Genomic DNA, 23,530 nt, shown 5'->3' with positions numbered 1-23,530 from the left:
GGGCACCAAGGTATGCCCTGGCCCACAGGCGTGCATCTCTGTCTCTTCACGAGACCTGGCAGACACAAATGCCTCCCATCACCAGCATTCCCACTTCAACCTGATGTGTTGGGTCTGTAGAAAGTTAGCAGATTTAATCATATTGCTTCTAGTACTGAGGGTAGAACAGAGTAATTTAAAATCAAATGATAGGTCAGAGGTAACGGCGGGGTTCTAACTTCTAGAAATATTTAAGCATTTCTACTGCATGTAACAGATGTCAAGAAGGAGGTCGGGAAAAGATAAACAAACAAAACAACACCAAAAGCACACGGTTGATGCTGGCATTAATCCAGATCAGCAGATTAGACCTAAACCTCCATCTCCCTTTTTAGAAACAAGCATCCTCCCCATACGACTATCAAACATTCTTTTTGTTTTGACTGTGTATTTAAACTTCAACAAAAAACTATAATTTCCAAAGAAAATGGGGGACTGAAGAATCTGACAAAACCATATTATCAAAAAAGATCTCAGTAAACTTCATTCATGTTTCCTCTGGAACATTTAATATTGATACACAGTGAATTTTCCAAATAATTTCATAGTACAGCATGAAGTTCACATGATTTTTCTTTTATAAATTTAAATAGAAAAATGATACATACATTATATGAATATATACCACATAAAATACATACAACTAAACTATACCTTACATTGTATATTTGCATACAGAAATATAGTGTATCTAAATATACTATAACAAATATAAATATTTATAAAATGAAATTAATTTCTAAAATTAAATATAGTTATATAATTATATATGTAAATAAATCTCAGTTGTTGAATTAGAATGTGCAGTCTACATTAAGAGTTGGTAAGAGAATATGGCTTTCTGTTTATAAGGTTTCATTCAAACTCTGTAAGTGTTATAATTGTAGAGAAAGAATTTGACAGATTTCTTAATAGAACTTAAGGTAAAGAGTAAGTATTACCTATCAAGATATCTTCAGTCAAGCAGTGATTTAATAGTATCTGTTACCTCTTATCCACAGAACGCTTTTATATGGTTTGGAAAAAAAACAAAACAAAACAAAACAAAACCAACTTGTTGGAGAACAACTTCGCATAAGTGCTTTGAAGTGGAAATTAAGAAATGGAAGTCATTGTAAAGGCTTTGTGCACTGTCAGACTAAGGTAAAGGACCAGAATAGGAAATTTAGTCCTATTTTCTTGAACTGATTTATAAAATTGTACCAGAATTCTAGGTATATATAATACACATCATATAACAAAAATATAAAACAGTACTTACAGTGGGTCTCTTCCCCAAAAGTTTTATCTCTACTTTTTAAAAAATTATTATTATTATAACAATTTAGACAATTACTCTTTGCATAGCACAATATGACAAGTATGACATTAAATACAAAAGACAAATGTCCATTATATCAATAGCCTTTACAGAATTATGTCAATAACCTTGACACTAATTAAATAGGATATGAGAAATAGATAAATCAGAAACTGCAAAACATGTATTTTATTGGTATCAAATTAATTTCTACTGTAATTCACAAAGAATTATTTAATACAACACATTATTTTGATTTTGTTTTTTCAATTAAGAAAATTATTACCACTAAAAAAATTTTCCCTTTTATTTATGGATATGAGAATAGGTAGATATTCTTTTATACAGATTTGATTTTTATAGACATTATACTACTATGCTTTCTTACATCACTTAACATAAGTCAGTGGAGCTGGAATGGTACATAAGAACATTAGGCTGGTACAGACTATCACCTCAGTTGCACCTATTCTTCAATCACTGGCATAAAGTCAACAAGAAACAGCAGAACTGCTACTAACATCTCTTACCACAGGACTGATACATTTGGGAATAAAAGATGACAAGTCACAACTATAGTAATCCACAGGAAGACAAAAAAAAAATGTATGGATGCATACTAAGACCTTAAACATCAGGATATTTTTGGTAGGTGAACTGTTAGATGATTCTGGAAAATTAAACATTTTTCTTTCTACTGAAAAATGTCAATACAACCAATCTGTAAATGTGAATTACAAGAGATTGCTATATTTGATTGTATTTCTGCCATCAAAATTGACAAGATCATCTAAATCTTGCCTGATGATCAAATTCTTACATCATTAAACTGCAGCTTCCCTTTCTTTACAATATCTCCCAGCTTTTCACATTCTACAAATTTCATAAGCATACACATACTTCTTAGTCCACGGTCAATAATTAACATAGTAAATGGGCTCGGTCATAAAACTGAGCTGAAAAAAATATCAATAGATATCTTCTTGATAACTCTCTTGTAAATTGACCTGTTTAGTCTTCCGTAATCCAGTTTCCTATCTGCTGGAAGTAAAACAAATAAATTTAAACCACTGAAAGTGTTTGATACCAGCCTATTTTTATTTTATATTGCCAGACACAAGGACCACACACACAGGCAATTATTGAGTTTCTGATGACAAATTAGTAATTTCCATCTGAAAGACAGCAACTGTTTCAACTACCTACACTACTCTAATTCAGTTTTTCATAATCACCTCATCAAATCCATATGAATGCAGAGAAACTATTTATGAATAAAACACCAGTGGTAGAGGACTGTCCAATCATGCATTTAATTGCTTATACACAGATAGAACACCCTCCCCCCCCCAAAACCCTCTTTATTCTTATAGAACTGTTTTAAGGAAATCCTGTCCCAGTCACAATAAAACTATTTTAAAACGTAAGTTGCAATGTTTTCCATTGAGGTATCTTCACACGACTTTTTATTTAATTCCCAGAAGTAGTGCAGTATGCAGAGATTTCAGGTGCTCAGCCACACAAGGTGGCATAACAACAGCACTGTGTGAAATCGTTCAGCCTGTCTTCTTCACTCGCAGTGGAAGCAAAAATTAAAACTGTCAATAGCCCAAGCAAAGAATAACGCAGGGATATTCATATCTCAGGGTAGGTATCAGCTAAATGTAAGGTAAATTGCAAATTATCAGCGGATATAAAAAATACTATTTAACTTGGTAAATTTCTCCACTGCAAAGAAGATCAAAGTGCGAAAAAAAAGGCAACAGAACTTCGTATACACCTACATTAGAAAAATTTTCTCTTAAATACTCTAAATGGCATTAGAGCCACTTCAGCTCTTGTCGCTTAAACACATTTTTTTTTTCCTGAGCTGCTTTTACAGTTAACCCTTGAGTAATTTGGATTCAGTTTTTGGAAAAGGAAAGTAATTTAGAAATAGATGATCAGCAAAATTTGTAAATACTTTTGTCTCATAGCTTCTCAGGCAATATTACTATGCGCAGTACATGAACTTTGCCAATTGCAATGCTTATATCTAATTGTAATCAGCTGCAAGACAGTGTACTTCAGAAGTTCTACATTACAATTTACAGAGAAATTGTATTAAGTTATTTACTATGGCTTCTGTTTTAAAACTTCTATACTCACGGTAATAAAGTAGGCTGGCCTTAAAGGTATTGAGACAATAGCATTGAACCAATAAACATGTAAAATCATTAAAGAAATATTTCTTTTTTATAAAGTGTGGCATAAATCAAATACAGTATTATCAAAATTAACCTTGTTAATAAATTTTTTTTTGACATTCAAAACTTTGTTTGATAATTACAAGTGAACCAGTACATGTGTGTATTGGACTAGAATTTATGTCATGAATGGAAGTGAATGAAAGATAAACATTCACCCTAAATATCAGCAGCTCAAAACAAATTAGAGCCTGCTAAACCTTAATTTAACAGATTTATGTTGACAAAGTGCCAATTTGATAGATCTCTCTCATTTCCAGGTAAACCTTGTAACTTAGAAACTTTCTCCATTTTTGAATTCACAGTGCTGGGTTTAATCTAGAAAGTTCACTAATTTAGATGTTCAGCTCAACACTGATTCTTTTCAAACTAACTGTCCATAGAAAAGTACCAAGTTGAAAGACAAAGCAATTGCACTGTTGCAATGTTTACTCCTTTACAGTAATGACCCTATTGCTGTCATTTGACTGCAGCAAGTACAAATCCCTGACAAAAACAAAGCAAATACAATCCCTGACAAATGCTTATTTACTTGAGTATTTAAATGGAAACTAAACACAGGTTTTCCTCTCCTAGACTGTCAAGCTGAGCTGGCCATGTAACTGGGCAACATACACACTTTAACTTCATTACAACTCTCAGTTACAGTTTTCTGTATACTGTAATGACACTATTCATGAGACAGTAATTCCAGCAAATCATTCTAATAAAAATAGTTTCAATAAATCCAGTTTATCATTGCATGGGGCAATATATTCCTCTCCTGTAATGACATTTTAATTTGCAAAAGTTAACTGGTAGATGCATATATTGAAGCGGAAAATATTGGTTTCAGTTCATATTTTCTGAAGATAAAGGTGGCTGCCAATTTCAAATCACAGGCTTGCTAAAAATCATGATGGCACATTTAGAAAAACACGATCACAGTCCTTCAGTGTGTGGTCACATGGGATATTGAGGGACTCCTTGAACATAGGGGACATTTTAGTGTCAAGTACCCAACACTGAAAACATTGGTCCATATGATATACCTCACACTCAAAAATACCATTAATATCATAAAATTATAGAATGGTTTGGGTTGGAAGGTACCTCTTAAGATCATCTAGTCCAACCTCCCTACCATGGGGAGGGATATTTTTCACTAGATCAGGTTGCTCAAAGCCCTGTCCAACCAAAACTTAGGTTTTCCTTCACTGTTCCTTAAGATGTGTACCAGCTTACTTTTAGAGCATAGCGTTATAGTCAGTCGATGGCCCCAAATCATTCTGATACATATACTGAACAATAATGATAGTGTCACACTCATGATCCCTGCAAGAATGAAATTTGCTTTATCTGAATAATACCCACATAATGGATAGCAGCCTTGAAGATCTAGGAGAGATATATGCCAGTCAGAAGCAGAAATACAGAGGTATTTATGGGAAGAGTGAATCAAGATATGCTGGGTAGTGGATGTAGTTAAGATGCTGGATGTCATACATTTAGAAGTAACTGTAATAGTCAAAAGCTTATTTTGGGGTGATTGAGAAAAGTGAACCAGTTCAAGATGTGAAAGCGCAACTAATAAGCAGGCTAAAGGATGTGGCAGAGGCTTTTAAAATACAATTCAGACAAAGGCTGTGAGTGTGTGGCAAACTCACTGCTGAACATTTACAGTGGCTAAGAGAGAGGTGAATGAATTTGGCTCACAACTCTGGAAATCTAAACTGAGATAGGAGTGGAAATGGGTAATAATAACAATATTAAAAGCTTGTGCTATGTGTGCATCAAACACCACAGATGTCATACATGTAAAAATACTGTTAAACAGCTGTTTAAAATCTATCTCTAAACTCAAGGTTTAAGTCTCACATGGGAAGACTTACTGAGTTCTAAGTACTACTGATTTATGGTACACAACAGTAATTTTAATCATTAGAGAACAACCAACCCACCATAGCTTGCTTTGCCATATTTGGCAAAAATGTAATTCTTCAAAAGAAATATGGACCAGGTTCAAGGTTTTGTTCAGGAGAATATAACTATGCAGTTATTATCATCTAAAAATATTCTTGGTGTATATGTCTTCCCAGAATACTCTGGATATTCCAAAAGTCCAACAGCAAAGAAATGCTCTAGCAATCAATTCAAATAATCAGGGAAAATAGTGTCATTTTCACAATAGGTCTATTGTTTTGTGAAGTTATAAAGGCCCAGGTGCTGTAGATTCCCAACTAAATTACCAACTAAGTTGTAGAGATTCAGTTTGGCTGTCTTGGGAATCTTTCAAGTGGATAGAATTTAAGATTTAAAAAGGCCTGTTGAGGTAAACTTGCTGATAGAATTTTAAAAAATACACGCTCTCCAAATTAAATGCTTAAGGGACCTACAAGGAAATACAACATTTGTGGATATAATTTCTATTATAGATTATAAAAATAACATAAATTAGACATTTTAAATAATAGACTTAAGGGAAAGGGAGCCTTTTCAGAGGGACAAAGCCTTTGTGAAACTGTAACCTCTCCAGAGAGTCATGTGGGTCTGTGGCTCGACTGCTATTCATCCAGCTATTATTTACCTCTCTGTGAGGTGAACAAGGACTGAATTTCAGATTCTTCAAGATCATTAAATCCACAATAACAGTTGTTGTCAGAAGTAGAAGACTCCTATGGAGATATAACAACCAAACAGGGAAACTCTTTTCAAGGCTACAGACACATGTGCTAGGCACAAATTACACAATGTATCAGACTGGCAATTTTCACGTCACTTTGTTAACTGTGGCAATCTGTAACTGTGGAGTACCTTTTATGCTTGTGTTCAGCTGCAGAGCTCACAGGGTTTCTCCAGCTCACCCGTACCTCTCTGCTCCCAAAGAAAGAATGTCTAAACCATTAATTATTATACCAGTAGTGAAAGTGTACTGTTGCCCTTTGGCTGAGAGATCCTTGATTTTCAATCCTCGCAGCAGGTCAGTTTCCATTGTTGGAAAGGAATCAATGTCAGGGAGTCGGCTGCCATGCGATTTATTTGCATCATATCCATAATTTTATATCGATTATGTATATGAGTCTTGACATAAACAACTTCAAAGGTCTTAGATTAGGCATGCTAAGAAGCTACAAGATACATCTTTGTTGCCGTCCCTGTAGTTCTCCAGGTACCATCCTATCTATTACCAAAGTAGATGACACATCCACTTAAGTAATTGTACATTCAGATAGCAGTACTAAAATCCACTGTCAGCTTGTTCAAAATATTTTTCTGTTCACCTGCTACACACCAGGATATTTATAAAAAAAAATGCACAATAACTGATATTACGAGAGGTGGGGTTTTTTTGGGGGGTGGGGTGGGGGGTGGAGAGGATTGGTTTTGTTCATTTGTTTATGTTTTAGGCTGTTTTTTGTTTTTTGTTTTTTGTTTTTTTAAAGGAGAGGATTGAAAGCGAAAATGGAACGTATTATTTACAGATTTCAAAGACATTCAACATGCGACTCCACTACTGTCTCTTCTTCCTCTGAATCAAAATTATTTTAATCTTGTTCCAGCTCACATCTACTGAGGAACCCTTTATTCCAACATATTTCCAAGAAAGAACATGGTTATCCCACTCAAGAGGGAGGACAAGAGATCTAGTGATTGAGCTGTTGACTTTTTTTAAAAAAACAAAAAAAACCCAAACAAACAAACAACAAAAAACAAACAAACAAACAAACAAACAAACAAACAAAACAAAACAGAGGTTTCACAGTCCACCTCAGATTTAGGGTTTTATTGGTCTCCTAGTTCTCTTGTCTTTCTTCCTGTTATCTAAACAGGAGATATTTAGATTTTTGACAGAAATTAACTGGAAATATTAATTCTTGTTAGCCATGGATGTTTGGAACTCAAGTTAGAAAACTTGTGAATGTTATATTCTTGGTTGATGACAGAATCCCATGAGAAAAATACCATCATAAATAAAAACATTAACTTGTGGGTTAAAGCAGACAGCTTGGCTCTATGGAAAACATGCAAATTCTACCCTAATACTGTAAACATTCTATAGGTTGAGTAAACATGTCTGAAATTAGTATTAAAACAAACAAACAAACAAAAACTTCTAAAAATAGACTCAATTAAAATGCATTACAATAATCAAAAATGCTTTAAAATAAATATACACTATGTTTACCCCTTTCCACTAAATAACAGTAATTGGCCTGAAGAATACACTTTCATTTTCCTCTGTGCTGTACAATCTACCACTCTGTTCCGTTTTAATCTAAATGACACATATGACAATATTAAATAGATGTAACATTTTGATTGACAATCCAGTATAACTGGCATTATAGAGACGGATGAGTGTGTGGACAGATGGATGGATGGGCAGGTTTTATTAGACAATTGAGCCCTTGCAGAAAGGGAAACAAGGACTGGTAAGTGAAATAGAGAGTTTATTCAACTGCTCACTTAAGGAACAAATTATATGCAGCCTACATAGTATTGCCAGGGGCAAGAATCGATGTCAGGAGATAGACTGGAAATTTAGGATTATTCATTTCTGTTGAATGAATAAAAAATATACCAAAACAAGCTTAATAAAATGCAGTGTCTGTTTGAAAATTAATTAGAAATTTCTTCAAAGTGACTCTGAAGTAAAACTATTTTGATTCCTAATAGGAAGAGAAATTGAAAATATTTTCTTAAAAAAACATTGTCCTGGTTCAAAAGACTAAAGCTTAAACCGCTTCAGTGCAGGGTTTTAGTCTGAACTTAACACTGCCCTCTTGTGCTTCTCCTTTAAAGTACATTTTACTTGACAAGAATGAAAACCAGAAGTCGGTAATGGACAGAAATGCAGTCATCAAGTGTTTTGTTTTGTTTGTTTGGTTGGTTGGTTTTTTTTGTTTGTTTGGGGTTTTTTTTTTGTTTGTTTTTTGTTTGTTTTTGTTTTGTTTTTTTTTGTTTGGTTAGTTTTTTTTTTTTCAAAGGTTCAATGAAATAAGATGAATATGAACAAAAATACTTCAGTTGTTTTAAAAGTCATCATCTCAATCTCCAGTATGGCATTTCTATTATACTCCATGTAAAACAACACTGGTTACTAGTTTTGTCTCAGTTAAAATTCCATATAAATTCTTGAAATAAGTTTCTGCAATTTTTCTAGTCTACTTTTTGGACTAAGATTACTTGAATTTTCCATATGTGTCAAGACTAGAATAACAAAACACAAACAACAAATACCATTTGAGTAATAAAACGGCACTAAGTGGCAGAGGATAAAATTACAGGCATGAAAGAAGTAATTCATGCCATTATTTCCATTTTTTCAGCAGGTTTTGCACCATTCTGCAGGTAGCACAGTAGCCACACTGTAGTGCAAGATATCCTGAGAATCGTAACTTCAAGGAGGACTGGACCCAATCCACTTTTCACTTTCATCAATGCTATACACATCCCAAGTCAAACAAATTAAATGATCGGACAGCTAATGGTTTTAAGAGAGAATAGCTTCCTGTGTGTTTGGCCTTAAAACCGGAAGATCTGGCAGAAACTGTCAGAGCATACTCTTTCCTGTAGTATATCTGTGACAACTGAAATATAACTGCAAGGCACAAACAACGTACGTTTCCACCTTCATCTTATTTTCCTCCAACTTAAAAAAAAAAAAAAAAAATCTAAGCAAATAAAAACTCCCAAGATTTAAAAAATAGTATTCAAGTAAAAGTGTAAACTTCATGTCAGTGAGCACGTATCTCCTAATATTCTTCTGCAACTCTCCTCAGTGATGTAAAATTTCAGGTATCTGTTACATAACTAAATAATATCTGATACATACAAAATGATACACAGACCAAACACTCAGTGCTGGTCTGTCTGTTTTCTTCTACCAGGTTATCCACTACTTAAAAAGGAGACAATTTTGAGTGGCAAAAGTTGATATTTGATATACTGTAATTCTCCTGTCTTCTCGTGAATGCAAAATAGGAAGAATCAGGGAAGAAGCATGTAAGGCGAGTGACTGCAACACTACCTGGTTTAGGTAACACTCTAGTCCCCATTAAAAGTCATTGTCAGCATCATATAGCCTGTCCAGTCATTTTCTGCCCATTATATCCCCATGATTATGGAACTGATAAGGACTGTGCAGCAACTTTAATTTGAAATATCATTCTATATCTGACATACATAAGAATATGTATATATATGTACACTATATATTACACAGACACATCCTGCAGGCCAGTCTTTGAGAATGCTTGATATTCGTAACATAAAAGTAATACCCACATGAGCTCGTGTTGCTGATATAGCAGTAAAAACTGCAAATTGAATGAAATTTATCCCACAGTTCTTGCGGAGTACTGCATGGTTATCAGTAACACATGACACATAGTTTTATTTGTACATGTAAACAAATAATACCTGTAAATTTCTGCAGCCATTCAGAGGTCTGTAGTGTTGATACATTCAAAACATGCTATATGTGCCTCAGTCTGTTCATTTGATTATGTAGCATTTTATTAAATGAGATCCCTGGTAATAATATTAACAGTAGACTTACCCTGGCATTGGTCCATTTCCAGAAAGACTATAAACTTGACGAGGATTTAAAAGGTACTGAAATTTTCTATAAATTCTGAAGAGGAAAAGAGACAGGAGAAAATATTTACTTACATGTTTGGAATTTATTTTTTTTAAACCTATGAAATTAAAGAATTAAAGAAGTTAACACATATTATAATTATTTGAAATGCAGGATCTAATTTATACAAAAAAATCAAACACTTGAACACAGTAATTATAATTCATCCACACAGTGTGGGCATACAAGCTATCTACACTTCAAATGCTGTATATATATGTGAAAAAAAATAGGATAAGAAGGTATAACGACACAAGAAAAGGCGAGTCAGAAAAGCATTTGAAAAGCACACTGGCTCCTATTAAAGTAACTCCATTGTAAAGCAGAGATTTATTCCTGAAATGTATTGCTAACACAAAATTACAAGTATAATTAATTGCAATAGCAAATTGGCTTTGCCACCCACCAAAAATATCCCCAAAGGTTGAATAACATTCTGAGAACACAGATCTACTGTCAACTATAACTCCTTCAGATTATTTTGAATGGGAAAAAAAATAAAAAAGATTCAAAACCACTGTTCACTTAAATTATACATATTTTAAAATTAGCTGAATAATATGAATCAATTTATTGCTACAGTATGAGAAGTGTTTTCCTACCCCATAAGAGACCCTATTTGCTGTCCCACCCTCAGCAAATATTTATTTAAATGGCAGATTATTTCTGAAACTGTAATTTTACAAATTTGAGGTTACCTGTCCTAAAAGTATGGCAAACATTTTGTTTCTTCATTACAAATATTAGAAATGTAATTTGATACATTAACTACAATGTGGTAGCTGCTACGTTTCTTATGTAGAAACAAGTAAGCACATGAAATGGTTGGAGCTCAGAATGAATAAATATATACCTGGGATCTATGGTAATGGTTTAAATTAAACACCCCCATTTCTTGCTTTTAATTTTAATGTTTATGTCCTCAAGCTAATTAAAATTTTAATGTTTTTAAGAAAGAAATTATTTTTCCACTGAAATATCTCTTCCTTTTTTTTTACTGCCTTAGATAAAATGGAAGCATAGGAAGAGCTGAATTCTGAGTTAAAATGTCCACGTTTTCAAATTCGGCAAAATAAAACTGTCTAGACACAATCTATGTGCCCATTGAGGGATTTGTTTTTATATTTTATTTTCTTAATAGCAATGCATAATTTATTAGGTTAGGTGGAAGACAGGGTTGTAGGAATACTGACTATGAACAAATTTATAATTATCTCTAAAAGTGCCAAATTGAAACATTTTCTTAACTTCTCAATTATTTAGTGGTATCAGCTTCTTCATAAAGCATTGTGTTCAAACACACTCATATAATCTATTCCTGATGCCATTCCTGAGAGAAAAAGTCAATGTGAAATGACTGGTTTCACTTTGTAACCATGCACACATCATTGTCAATGGCTGTGTTTATGACTAAATCAGACATTTGACAGTGGATTTACAACACAGTATATTTCCATTTCATTTGCAGTATCTTACCATTGAAAAATGATCCTTTTTTTAATTTTCTAATTAGTATCTGTAAGTGGCTTCTCAGTAACATATAGGATTTAAACTGGTCAAATGTGTTGCTAATTTAATTTGTGTAGCTGACCATAAGTAGTTCATGAACTTGTTTGTTACGAAGTTCCCAAAGACTTAAAAGTTATTTGCCTAAAAGTCTGGTGCTACAAAACGCACTAGCCACTAACTACACTCACAATACTGTTGTCAGGTATCAGTGAAATGCTATAAAAGCCTTCTTATTAAAGAGGGAGCTAGGTGTCTCCAGCCAAAACCCAGAAATCCACCTGCAGTAATGAAAAGATTACACTGAAACATGCTTGATTCAGTGCATCCCACTCGTAGGTACTAGCTGAACATCAATACCAGACACTCACTCTATAATGACTCACTGCAAATGACACATCATGCTTTAAGTTATTATAACATACATATGCTAGTCTGTGTAAAATTCATAAATTGATGGTTCATTTCCATTCGTACATTCTCCAAAAAAGAGGAAGAAATTGTTTATAAATATTTGTCCTCACACTAAACTGTAACTAGACCTAACAGTGTGACACATGCAAGACAAGGACACGGACAGCGATTTAGCCTTCCAGGTTTATAACTACGGTACCAAACAGCCTATTGCTACTGACAGGGCTCTGAACGCTTTGCTTCTGCATGTAAGGAAGGAATTGTACATGGTTTCCTTGTGACCGGAGATTTGTGCTGACAAAGCCATGAGGCAGTGTAGTGGGTAATGCCCCAAAAGACAGGCTTTTGTGATGGAGTGCAATTTCATTAACAAAGTCAGTTCATGAAATTACCACTTGTCACCACTACTTCCAGTTGGTTCTTACCCCACAACACACTTTATCAACAACAAATTGTGCTTCTGTAACCATTTGCAGGGTTATTCTGTGATATGGAAAACTAAAGAGATTCAATTTAAAATACAAATCCTCATAACAATTTCTCCATTGTCATTTTTTCCCTTCACTCAAATCATGTCCATGATCTCATATACACCTCAAAACAGCTGCACTAGCATAACTGAGGAGGCAGAAAATTACAGGAGGAGTGACCAAGAGGGCTGAGATCATCTTTAAACAGATCTGCTGCTTAAGAAATTACTCAAGTGCACCTTGGGTGAACTATTAAACTGAACTATTTTCTGAAGTCATAAAATCATTCTTTTAGAGAGAGAGAAGAAATAGATAGACAGAAACCCGTTGGCAACTCAAAACTGGTAGTTTTAGTGTAGTCAACTTTAGACTACACTGGGGAAAAAGCTGGCCATAGAAGTGCCTTGTGCCAACTGGCGGATGCACCTTCAGTCATCTTGGGGGTGAGTATTCAAGATAGGATCAGTATAGGCTTAAGTTAACACTAATGGCAGAAAAGAAAAAAGCCAAGGACTCCTCCCCAAAATTATAATAATTGTAGTGATCTCCTAGACACACAACATTTGAAAAAGATAATTTGAAAACGCTTTTAAATTTTGACTCAATGCTAAATGAAAACTCAGAGCACCACATTAATCAGAGGGTAGGAGTGAAGAGCTACTATGAACCAATGTTATTTGAAAACAACAAAGGTCAAAGATATCATCAACCTGTACTGAACAGACACTGAACATGGAGTCAGCAGGAAACGTCAGTGTACGGAAGCTGATCTCCAGTGCATCCAACCGCTCATTTGTCAAGGAAACAATTGTTTAAACTCACCTGCTGGTCAGGCAAATAAATCGGAAAATGGGGAAGTGGAAAACAAAGTAATGAGTATGGCAAAACAACAGTGTGATTTAGGAGGACTCTTCTATGAGAAGCATTACCTTTAACAACAGTAAAACAAGCACTGCAGGCTTGTTGTATATTCCTTCTGTTGAAAGAAACTATTTTGTCAATGATGAATTAAATATATACATTCTATTTACAGATTGTTGGGAGCTGTGGTCTTGATTAATTGGATTTTAAATGCAGGCATACAGGACTGTTAGCCCTAGGATGAAATGGATGTACTGCATTTTTTTTCTGATTAAATTAACCACATCTGTCCATTTTATGCACAACCATGTTACAGTGTGATATAGCCTGAGGAAGACACCTGACTGCGTTTGCTGAACTCCCATCCAATCTTATGCTTAATTAAAATCTACTTTTGATGTGTGAAAGGCTTAAACTCATCAACTTTAATTCTAATTTGCTACTTCCATCTTAATAAACATTGAATTATACTTTTATTTTATTATAAACTTAAGTATTATCCATTAGGTTAAATCATTTAAGTTTATGTTTCAGGTGATGGGCAATAAGTATTAAATTCTCCATTAAGAATAAAGTAAAACAAAGTTATTTTCATAGTTCTTTTTCAATTGTATCTGAAAGTCATAGCTTTGGTTTTTAAAAGAGAAAGCTATTCAAGAACAACATGATATTTACCACTATACATTTTGCAAAACTCTGGCTTTCTAACAGAATTAAAGTTTTAAAATGTATCGATAAAGTAATTGGATATGTAGAGAAAGTATTTTTGTATTCTGATTGTGCATTTTCTACATATCCATTTGTTTCCACCACTCCTCTGTTCCAACATTCAAAAACCAAAACTAAAGCACCTAAATTTTTCTACCTTCAAGTGATCCTCAGTTCTTTTCCTTTCCATTTGAGAGATTTTTTAAAAAAAATTGCAAAATACAAAAGGAAATTATAAAGTATTATTAAGGGAGTGCATTTATTCAACTGGTTGTCAGATGGATGCATACACTTGCTCCAAGTCTAAGGGCAATTAAATGGGCTGGATTACCATATGGCAAGGCACAAAATCTCATATGGGGAACTGTGGGAACACTGGAATCTTGACAGTATCTGCAATAACCTTTCTGTGTTCAATGAAAGTCAATTAGAAATCATAACTTAATTCATCATGATCTCTCAAATACAGAAAATCCTAAGTAAAGACTGAAGAATAGCTTTCAGTAAAATATCACCTTAATCTGAATGAGTCAAGATAATGAAATTCTTATCTACAAAAATTGGTAGGTTGTAGGGTTTTTTTGTTTTGGTTTGGTTTGGTTTTTTTTTCTCCTCACTGATGTGGAAATCTTACTTTTGTTACAGCCTATTCTCTACTCCTAGCCTCTCAATACCTGACCAAATTACAAAACCGCTATAACTAAAAAAGCCTGACTTGAATCACCATAACTCTGCATTTTGCAAAGCTATTTATGTCTTCAAATGTCCTGTTATTTTACTTTTCACAACATATAACTGCCATAAAATCAAAGTGGGGGTGGGGGGTGGGGGGGTGTGTGTGCAGGTAGAAATATGGGATTCTTCTATTTCTGTTACTGACTGTAGAGCAGCCAGAGAAAAAACAGGAAATGTAAAAAGTTAAGTATTATTGCTCCCTGAAGTTATTTATTAGATTAAATCTTCAAGTTAATATGCCCTGTTAACATCCTATTTTATAATTTTATTATGTTACTGGTTTAGATATGAAACATTAACACCTAAAAGGCAGAGGGCAAACCCCTTCTCATCAAATGGTCGGTATATGGACTTTTTAAAAATCTTTTTGAATCTAGTTTCAGATTTAACCATGACATATTATCTCCTGATGGTGAAAGAATTGAGATATGTTTACATGACAGTGCAGTTGACCTTTTGATGTGCTCCTCCTAACACAGAAATAGAGTGCAACATTGACACATTAGTATGCAATTTAACATTTTATTTTGTGTGGTATCAAAGCCAATTTAAGAGGTTCTCATACTTCACTATTCTCAGCTGCTGGCAGCTGTCCTTGTGCTGTACACTTCATTGTGTAATGACACTTGCAGGTAATGGTGTTAGTGAACAAAGCGTGTATAAGGCATTCATTTTTTAAATTCAAATCATTCCTGTGATCTGCTTGGCCTCAGTAACAGTTGCATAACATAAACTGAGAAGTGCCAGAATGCAACATGTGAATGGGAATGGGAGCTTGGGAAGGGGATCAGGTTTTAAACTTGCTTTTCCCCGGGAGAATATCTAACATTAAATGACATCCCTTGTGTATTAAACCCTTTCAGATTATAACACTTGAGACCAATTATAAACTGGAAAATGAAAGCCGTGAAACAGCATTTCATTAAATTGCTTCTAGGTTATAACAAACTATGTAAGTGCAGTGCTCTACTCTGCCCCTCACTTACATAATTCTAGATTGGATCCCTGATCTACTCACTTCATATTAGTACTGTAAAAAAGTCAAACTAAGTGCTAGCGCATTACCTTCCACAATGTCCCTGGCTGCACAGAAGATCAAGGCTGATGCACACTGCCACTGTGTCTGAAACATGAATGCTCAGGATGGCTGATACTATTTTGTTGTGATGGAAAAGGCATGTTATTGAAACTGTTTACAATGAATCTTTTAGATCATTAACTGCCTTTGACACAGCTAGCCTTCTTGACATTGTTGATATGTAGGTATACCAGTCCAGGGATTACATAATCAGCTCGTAAATGATAACCTGTTCTCTCAGAGATCTTCAAATACAGTTTTGGTTAAATGTTCTTCAGCTCGGAGAATTCTCTTAATATTTGCTCTGCAGGATTTTGGCCCTTTTGTCAGTTTACTTTAAGGGACGCTGTTTGAAAGAAGTGATCTCCCAGAGGCAGTGGGGAAGATGTAGGGAAAGCTGACCCACTTGCAGTTTATTTGATTGATTCCAAGGTTTAGAATCACACTGGACCCCTCCTTTTGTGCTTTTGGGTATCCACATCACCCAGTATCCACAGGTGTCATCTTCAGCCTGATCTTGGCTAAAAGACCATAACCTTTTACAAGACTTGAAGGATAAATTACAGCACTGAGATGGCAAGATAGGCTATCAAAATTTGAGGATATATGTGATGATCAAAAATGGCCTTATTATTAGCACTTGTGATTCTGAAATACGCTTTGAAAAATCTGCTCAGGGGGTAACTAATTCAGCATTTCTGCCTGAGTCTGATGGACAGAGTAGGAGAAAGATGCTCCTTACACATCTGTTTTATCACAACTCTAATACACTAACATTTAAATATAAACTTAGGCATTTTGAATTTAAATCAGTGTAATTAGTGACATATATAAAATTAAGCTTGTCTTTAAAGTTTGTATGATTGGACTTTAATATTTTAACTGGATTGTTAGAATTATTCCGATCTACAGAAATCAAAAGGTTCCTTTGTAGGAAAACTTATGGAGAGACTGGAGAGTCTACTCACTAAATCTTTGAAAGGCAATTCATACATTAGAAAATGGAATACTATTTCCAACTGAAATTATTGGCCTGCCTGCATAATTATTATAGAGATTAAACCAGAACTGTTATAACTTCAAAGTTGCAATGCAAAATATAACAACTCATATAATGAAAATCACACAAAATCATACATGGAATATTGCTACTTTTTCTAATGTGAAATGAAACTGTTGTATAGAACTCATTCTAGATTTTAATTGCAGAATTTACAACTACATGCTCCTGTGTACCTCTTAAACAGGGCAATGGGATGTTCAAATGTGAGGCATAACAGTATAAAATGTTGATTCCTTCTAATATACAAAATTTTAACGTTCATTTTTAAACATATTAGAGAGATCACAATAGAGAGAGGGGGGAAAAAAAAAAAAAAAAAAGAAAAGAAACCTTACCTTTCTCCTTGTTTCCCACCACTTTTAGGATTGACAAAAACTAAAAGTGGATGAGTGCCTGGAACTGGAGTGATCTAAAAGAAGGGAATAACACAGCCACTCATTAATGCTGTGTGTTGCATTCATTTTTTCCTATAGTAGACAGAAAACAAAAAGCTTAATGCAAACTCTATGTTATGCTATGTAATCCAGCTGGAAGCAATTCCATAATTTGAAATAATCCTCACTTCATTAATTTGCCACAAATTGCCAAGTGACTTTTTTTTAATGCTGTCTGTTTTACAGCTGCAATGCCATTTTAACCTATAATTCCACTGAAATATTGATATACATATAGGTTATATCCATCAGTCAAAAAGAAAACTTCAAATGCAAGATATGCATGACTGATTCTGACAGTAATTTCCTATGGAAAAAGCTATGAAGAAACTGTACTTTGTAGTAAGAAATGACACCATACTATAAAGGTCAAAATATAGCTCTATAAAATTTTAAGCTTGACTGAATAATTTTTAGGTTTTTTTCTTTTTTTTTTTGAATTACAGAAGCCTGCAATATTTGATATGATATGAAATCACACACTAAAAAAATATAACAACCATAACAATAATGAGTTCCTTTAAACACCTTAGGAAGCTAAAAAACTTCAAAAAGTAGAGGAGAAAACATGTGGAAGAAGCACAAGCCTGAGAAAAAGAATGGAAGGAAGGATATACTGAAAGAAATAATGAGTTCTACCATGGTTTTTAATTTTTTTGCACATAGGAAGTTTTACATGTTCACATTAATGTTTAGCTTTACAAACTAACACCTTCCTTTTAAATAAGTGTTAGTCTGCATTTTCAGATACTGTAAGATGTGCATGTTCACTGCCTTTGCTCCATACACTTGAACACAGAAGTACATCAAATGATCTCTCTCTAATATCTGTTTTTAAACCATAAAGCTAGTCTATTCATATTTAAAATTATCACATTTAGACATATATCAATTCTAGAATGTCTAAAAGCATATTAAGAGTTTGAAGTCAACATCTCCAAAGTCATGTACTAACAACTTCAGAGATGAAGCTTAGACTGTCTGTTTCAAAATTATGCATTGAAAGCTCTTTTTCCAAATCCTTATTCATAATTCCTGAAACAACAAAATCTTTTCAGCTGAAGATTTCATAAAATGTAATTTAAGGCAGATCCCAAGAAACATGATAGCTAAGGCATTTTACAGGCATCCTACAGATATAGGCATATAATCCTATAGGCATCTAAAAGCACTTTCTTATAGTTAGAGGAGTTAGGCACTAGTGTGTCAACTCCATCCATAACTTCACAAACAATGGATCTAAATCTGCTCTAATATATACAACAAATAAAGAAAAACTCCAGCAAACTAAGTGGAATTAAACCTAGCATAAAACCAACCCAGTATCACATTCTGGCACAGTATATTGTTACAGTAAAGTGCTGTATGTTGAAACATATATCAAATTGCAGGATATAGTGAAGTTTGTCATATCTTTAATTTTTATCTACTGTTTTAATCAATTTTAGTTATTTAGCCAATTCCCATGATGTTTGTTCCTGTGAACTAAGTGTAAACCAATGGTTCTCATTGTGACAGAGATGGACTACCTACTGAAATCCCTTAGGACGCAGGTTAATTAACAAGACTCATCCTAGGGTTATACATGATCTATTACTTCCTCTAATTAGAAATAATAATCCTGATCATTATGCTGGTTAGCTAGAAAGAAGTAAGATGAATGTGCTTAACTATGATTAATTGTCTCTAAGTCGTGCAGATCTCTACTGCCACTAAGTTACCTGCTCACTGTAGCCTGATGGAAGGAAGGTTTGGTCTTAATACTTTTCTTAACAAAAGCTAAATGATGAACTTATTTCTATTTTAAATTTTTTATTTCAAAACTTAACCGTATTATTAGAAGCAGAAGGTTTAGGACCATCAAAAAAAAAAAAAAAAAAGTAACTAGTTTGTATTCCATTCAATTCCAAAACAAGGTCTCTTTTAATTAATTCCTTACAGCTTTTCCAAATTGCTTTTCTAGATAATGTAGCTCTTTCCATATAATAAACAATTCAACTAAAGATTTAGACTAAATTGGTGAACATTTTCAAGCCTTAATCTAGGATGATTTAAAGGCAATCTCCACAAAGTTATTGGACAAATGATTTAAAAGTTAAAATAAAAAGAAAAAAAGTGGTGGACCAATTATATAAGTAGCTACCTCCATATTTAAAACAGAGGTCTAACAGGAGTAGTATGAAGATTTGATGGGTAACTTTGATATGCTACCTTTGGAACTCAAAACAAATGCAATTAACATAACAATCAAGTCTGCTGAATAGAAAAGGTTCCCAAAAATGTCACAAAAATCCTTTTCCTGTTCACTGAAGATCATGTTAATGGGAGACCATGCCAGCAAAATTAGAGTATTAGAATCAGAGTAGCATGCTTGGCTAAATATGGGAGAATTAGAGTAGTATACTTTGATCAGTTTTTGCTCCAGACCATCTTTAGGCAAAATACTAACATTAATTACCAGTTATATTTATTGAATCTTACATCTTTGTGGAAATAGTTCCAAAACTATACAATTTGTGAGTGAAAAATAAAAAAAAACCTAGCAGTCTCACTGATCCCAGCATTTCACTATGGTATCCTTCAAGAGCCATTCAGCCTTCACAATGACCAAGTTATCATTATTGATACTGCTCAAAAATGTAATGGTGCTAAAACAGATTCCTGTTACTCAAAACCAATTTTATCCAACAGGATAAAACAAAGACCACAGTATAATTCAGCAAATTAGGGTCATCACTGCGGAATTATTTCTAATGTTATCATCATGATTACCAGTATTACATCATGTGCTACATTATAGATGTGGCATTACAGAACAACACCAAGCAATTCAGAAAACATCTCAAATCCATTCAATAATTATCCAATCACCTTAGTCCTCAATCTTTCTTTCTCTCCTTCTCAAGTGATAATAAATAAAAGCAATGACGAATCCTAGGCCTTGGATTCATCATGAAAAGAAAAGATAGAACATAAATTTGGGATCATACTAGTAAACTTATATAAAAGCTTATGTCTTAATTACCTGAAAGCAGAAATTTTAATAATTTAAGTTTGTGTGTGCAAGAGTCAGTGGTGCTAGGAGTTTGCTATCTTGAACAGATTATACCCCAGGCACGGTATCGCATGAGTGGGGAAACAGAGACTTGAAAAATAACTAAAAATGTATTATGAGTATAAGTAATCTAATGTGTGGAGTAAAACCAAAATTCATAATCATACATGGCGCTGCTACCAAAAGGAGATGCCAAAGACGCTCCTCTATCTAGAGAAGTTGGGCTCACTGGAATTGGACAGGTATCACCCAAAAGCTAGAAAAGTCTCTCTGCTTCCTTTAGCACCAGTTTATTAGTTACACTGTGACTGATTAGACAGAACTTGAGCTTTCTGTCAATGAATACACTAACCTTTTTGCTTCATGCTCTATCACTGATGATCTGGATAGCAATTCAATCTGTGAGGATGCTACATACAGAAAGAGAGCCATGAAAACCATGGATAATGACCACTGCAATATTCTACTAGATCGCCAGTGGAAGGGCCATGTGACTGCACAGGTTTTAGGGTCTGGGTTTTTTTTTTCCTTTCCTTTGGGTTGTCATAACAAGAATGTTTCACTAACCTAAAAGATGAAACAATAAAATAAGCATTTCTATCCTGACACAATAAGGTATTTCATGAAATAATTATGAGGTATACAGCATTTGATATACAGTGATGGAATCTTTTACATTTTACTGAACCTCAACTGCAACACATCAAAAGATACAGAGAATAGTTAACTATGTATATAAAATTATTATCACATTGTTATCATGATGATCATTTAACTCCTGAGGAAATAATAAAGCAACATCATGTATGTGAATATTGATTTTGTTCAAAAATATCTCAAGGGAAAGAAGTCAAGCAGTTCAGGCAGAACTTCTGGCATGCCTCTAAGTAACCTCCCTAACATAACTTTAGCTCATCACACACACTAGCTTTTCTTTCAAATAGAAAAAACTTGCATTTTTATTCTAGATATCGCTGTTACTGAAATCACCTTGCTTCTCTCCACTCTTAATTTTGATACACCAAATATCCTACTTGGAAATACCTGGACAAATAACATCCTTGGAGTTTACTCCACCTATCTATTAATTAACAGGTCCAAATGTGAATAGTGAACAGTTATCAAGGCATAGACTCAGATGTATAATGTAAATACACACAGTGCTGTGACAGATACTACCACAGCCAAGTTCAGCCTCACCTCACAATAGAAGTGTTTTAGAGCTAGTTTTCCCTCCCCCTTAATGTCTTAGAAAATCCTACCAATCACATGAGAAGCAGATTTGCACTGCAGGATTCCTGTACAAATAGAAGAATTTACCTATTGTGTTTTTAAATATGTAAAAGTGAAATATTAGAAGAGTAAATGCATAGGAAATATTTAACTTTAAAGCTTGCTCAGCCATTGTCTTCACGCTTACAAGTATCTCCTTTAAATCAAAATAACAATAATCACACCTGAAGACCTTGTCCATCTACAGTGACGGAATTTGCTCTTTGCATTTTGTTCCGTTCTCCCAGTTTGTTCATTTGCTGGGGGCAACTCTTTTCTTTTTTCACTGTTGCCTGTCTTTCCTTGAAAAAAGAAGAAAATGGAACATTTTAACATATTATATGCCATACAACTGTCACTGAGACTGCGCCTCCACAAAGTTGTTTTTTGACTAGAGAGTAATGTCAGATTCTGCTTTAATGAAAATGAGATCTCAGTCAAGTTATTACACAATGTCTGGCCACTTCACGTAACATCTATCTATCTATGTGCCTGGACATTCCATAATGACTAGGCAATAGATAGATGAAAATTGTGCAGTCACAACACAAATTAATGCAATGATGTTGAAAGATAATCTGACATTGCCAGCATGGCATTCTGAAACTTGAAAGCCAATCATACAATATATACCTGACTGTTTAATAAGCACATTGATAAGAGATCAGTAATTTATCAAAATTTCATCGTAACTGCTAGCAAAGATTGGACACTTTAAGAGTACTTTACCACTCTGGCAAAACATACCTTTTCTAAATGTACCATTATCAAATGACTGAGTGTCTTTTTATAAAATATATATTTTAGATCAGAAAGAAACAAGAATCTACATCAGATTCTAAACTGTTAGAAACTTTCAATGCTGATACACAGCACAATCAGGTGGATATATGAAAGAAGAAAACTCAGAAGTATGTTGCTGTAATCATATTTTCAACTGTTGTCAGGTCACTTCAGAGAACTCTGAATTTAAAAAAAAAAAAAAAAAAAAAAAAAAAAGTCCTTGCTCTTTGCATCTCATTTATCCTATTTATAAACTGCACCCAGCATGTCCTTTTAGGTTGTCCAAAAATGCACCATAAATTAAGACAGCAGATGTTTATAAAATAGAATCAGTGTCCCCAATCCCAACTGCACCCCAGTCACTTTCCTCACTTCACAAGTGCAAGGAGGCTTTAAACTAGTCAGGGGAATGGTCTGGCACAAAGCTGCTGCAGGAGAAAGGAGCATGAAGGACACTGTTGCCACCCCCTGCAATTGCACTCAGTAAGCAGTTCATTAAATGTTACCATTTACGTTCCGTACTAGACCAGACCCATCTCTGAGCTACCTCTGATAAAGCCCTCGGGATTGCACTAGCAATTAATCCATGCTACTCTTTCTGGAGCAGTTTAAACTTGTAAGAAACACTGACACAGATTCCCTGGCAGGAAGGGAATAACTCCCAGTCTAGCACAGTGCCTTCTAACACTTATGTGGACCATCAGTGTTTTTATACCATCTTTAGTTTCCTTAAATTTGCAGACTGACACAGCCTCAACCTAGTCCTGATGCAAATAGTGGTCCAAGTCATCCCAGGCTGCTTTGGCTAGCCAAGTGCTTTGGGGAACTGTGGCAATCCGATCACACTTCCTGTGAAAGGACTGACAAACCTGTGTCACAAAAAAAGAACAAAGGAGTCTACACTATTTCCCATATGCAGTGAGATTCCCAAGAGGTTAGTTAAC

At 34.2% G+C, this 23,530-nt stretch overlaps 1 protein-coding gene across 6 annotated transcripts in view; it reads right to left on the bottom strand.

Moving 5' to 3' along the window:
- Nucleotides 1-23,530, bottom strand: part of DGKB (diacylglycerol kinase beta) — a 397,600-nt gene that overhangs the window by 204,353 nt on the left and 169,717 nt on the right. For all 6 annotated transcript variants that reach the window (XM_032991591.2, XM_042802008.1, XM_042802011.1 and 3 more), the window contains 3 exons: nt 21,989-22,105; nt 17,378-17,451; nt 10,127-10,201 (listed from right to left, as the gene is read on the bottom strand). In XM_032991591.2, the coding sequence (XP_032847482.1) occupies nt 10,127-10,201; nt 17,378-17,451; nt 21,989-22,105 (266 nt within the window). The remainder of the gene's footprint in view (nt 1-10,126; nt 10,202-17,377; nt 17,452-21,988; nt 22,106-23,530) is intronic.

The sequence above is a fragment of the Tyto alba genome, unplaced genomic scaffold (assembly GCF_018691265.1).
Source record: "Tyto alba isolate M040663 unplaced genomic scaffold, T.alba_DEE_v4.0 Super-Scaffold_38, whole genome shotgun sequence".
Lineage (NCBI taxonomy): Eukaryota > Metazoa > Chordata > Aves > Strigiformes > Tytonidae > Tyto > Tyto alba.
Note: the sequence above shows the minus strand (reverse complement) of the source record. Positions and strands in the feature narration are given on the sequence as shown.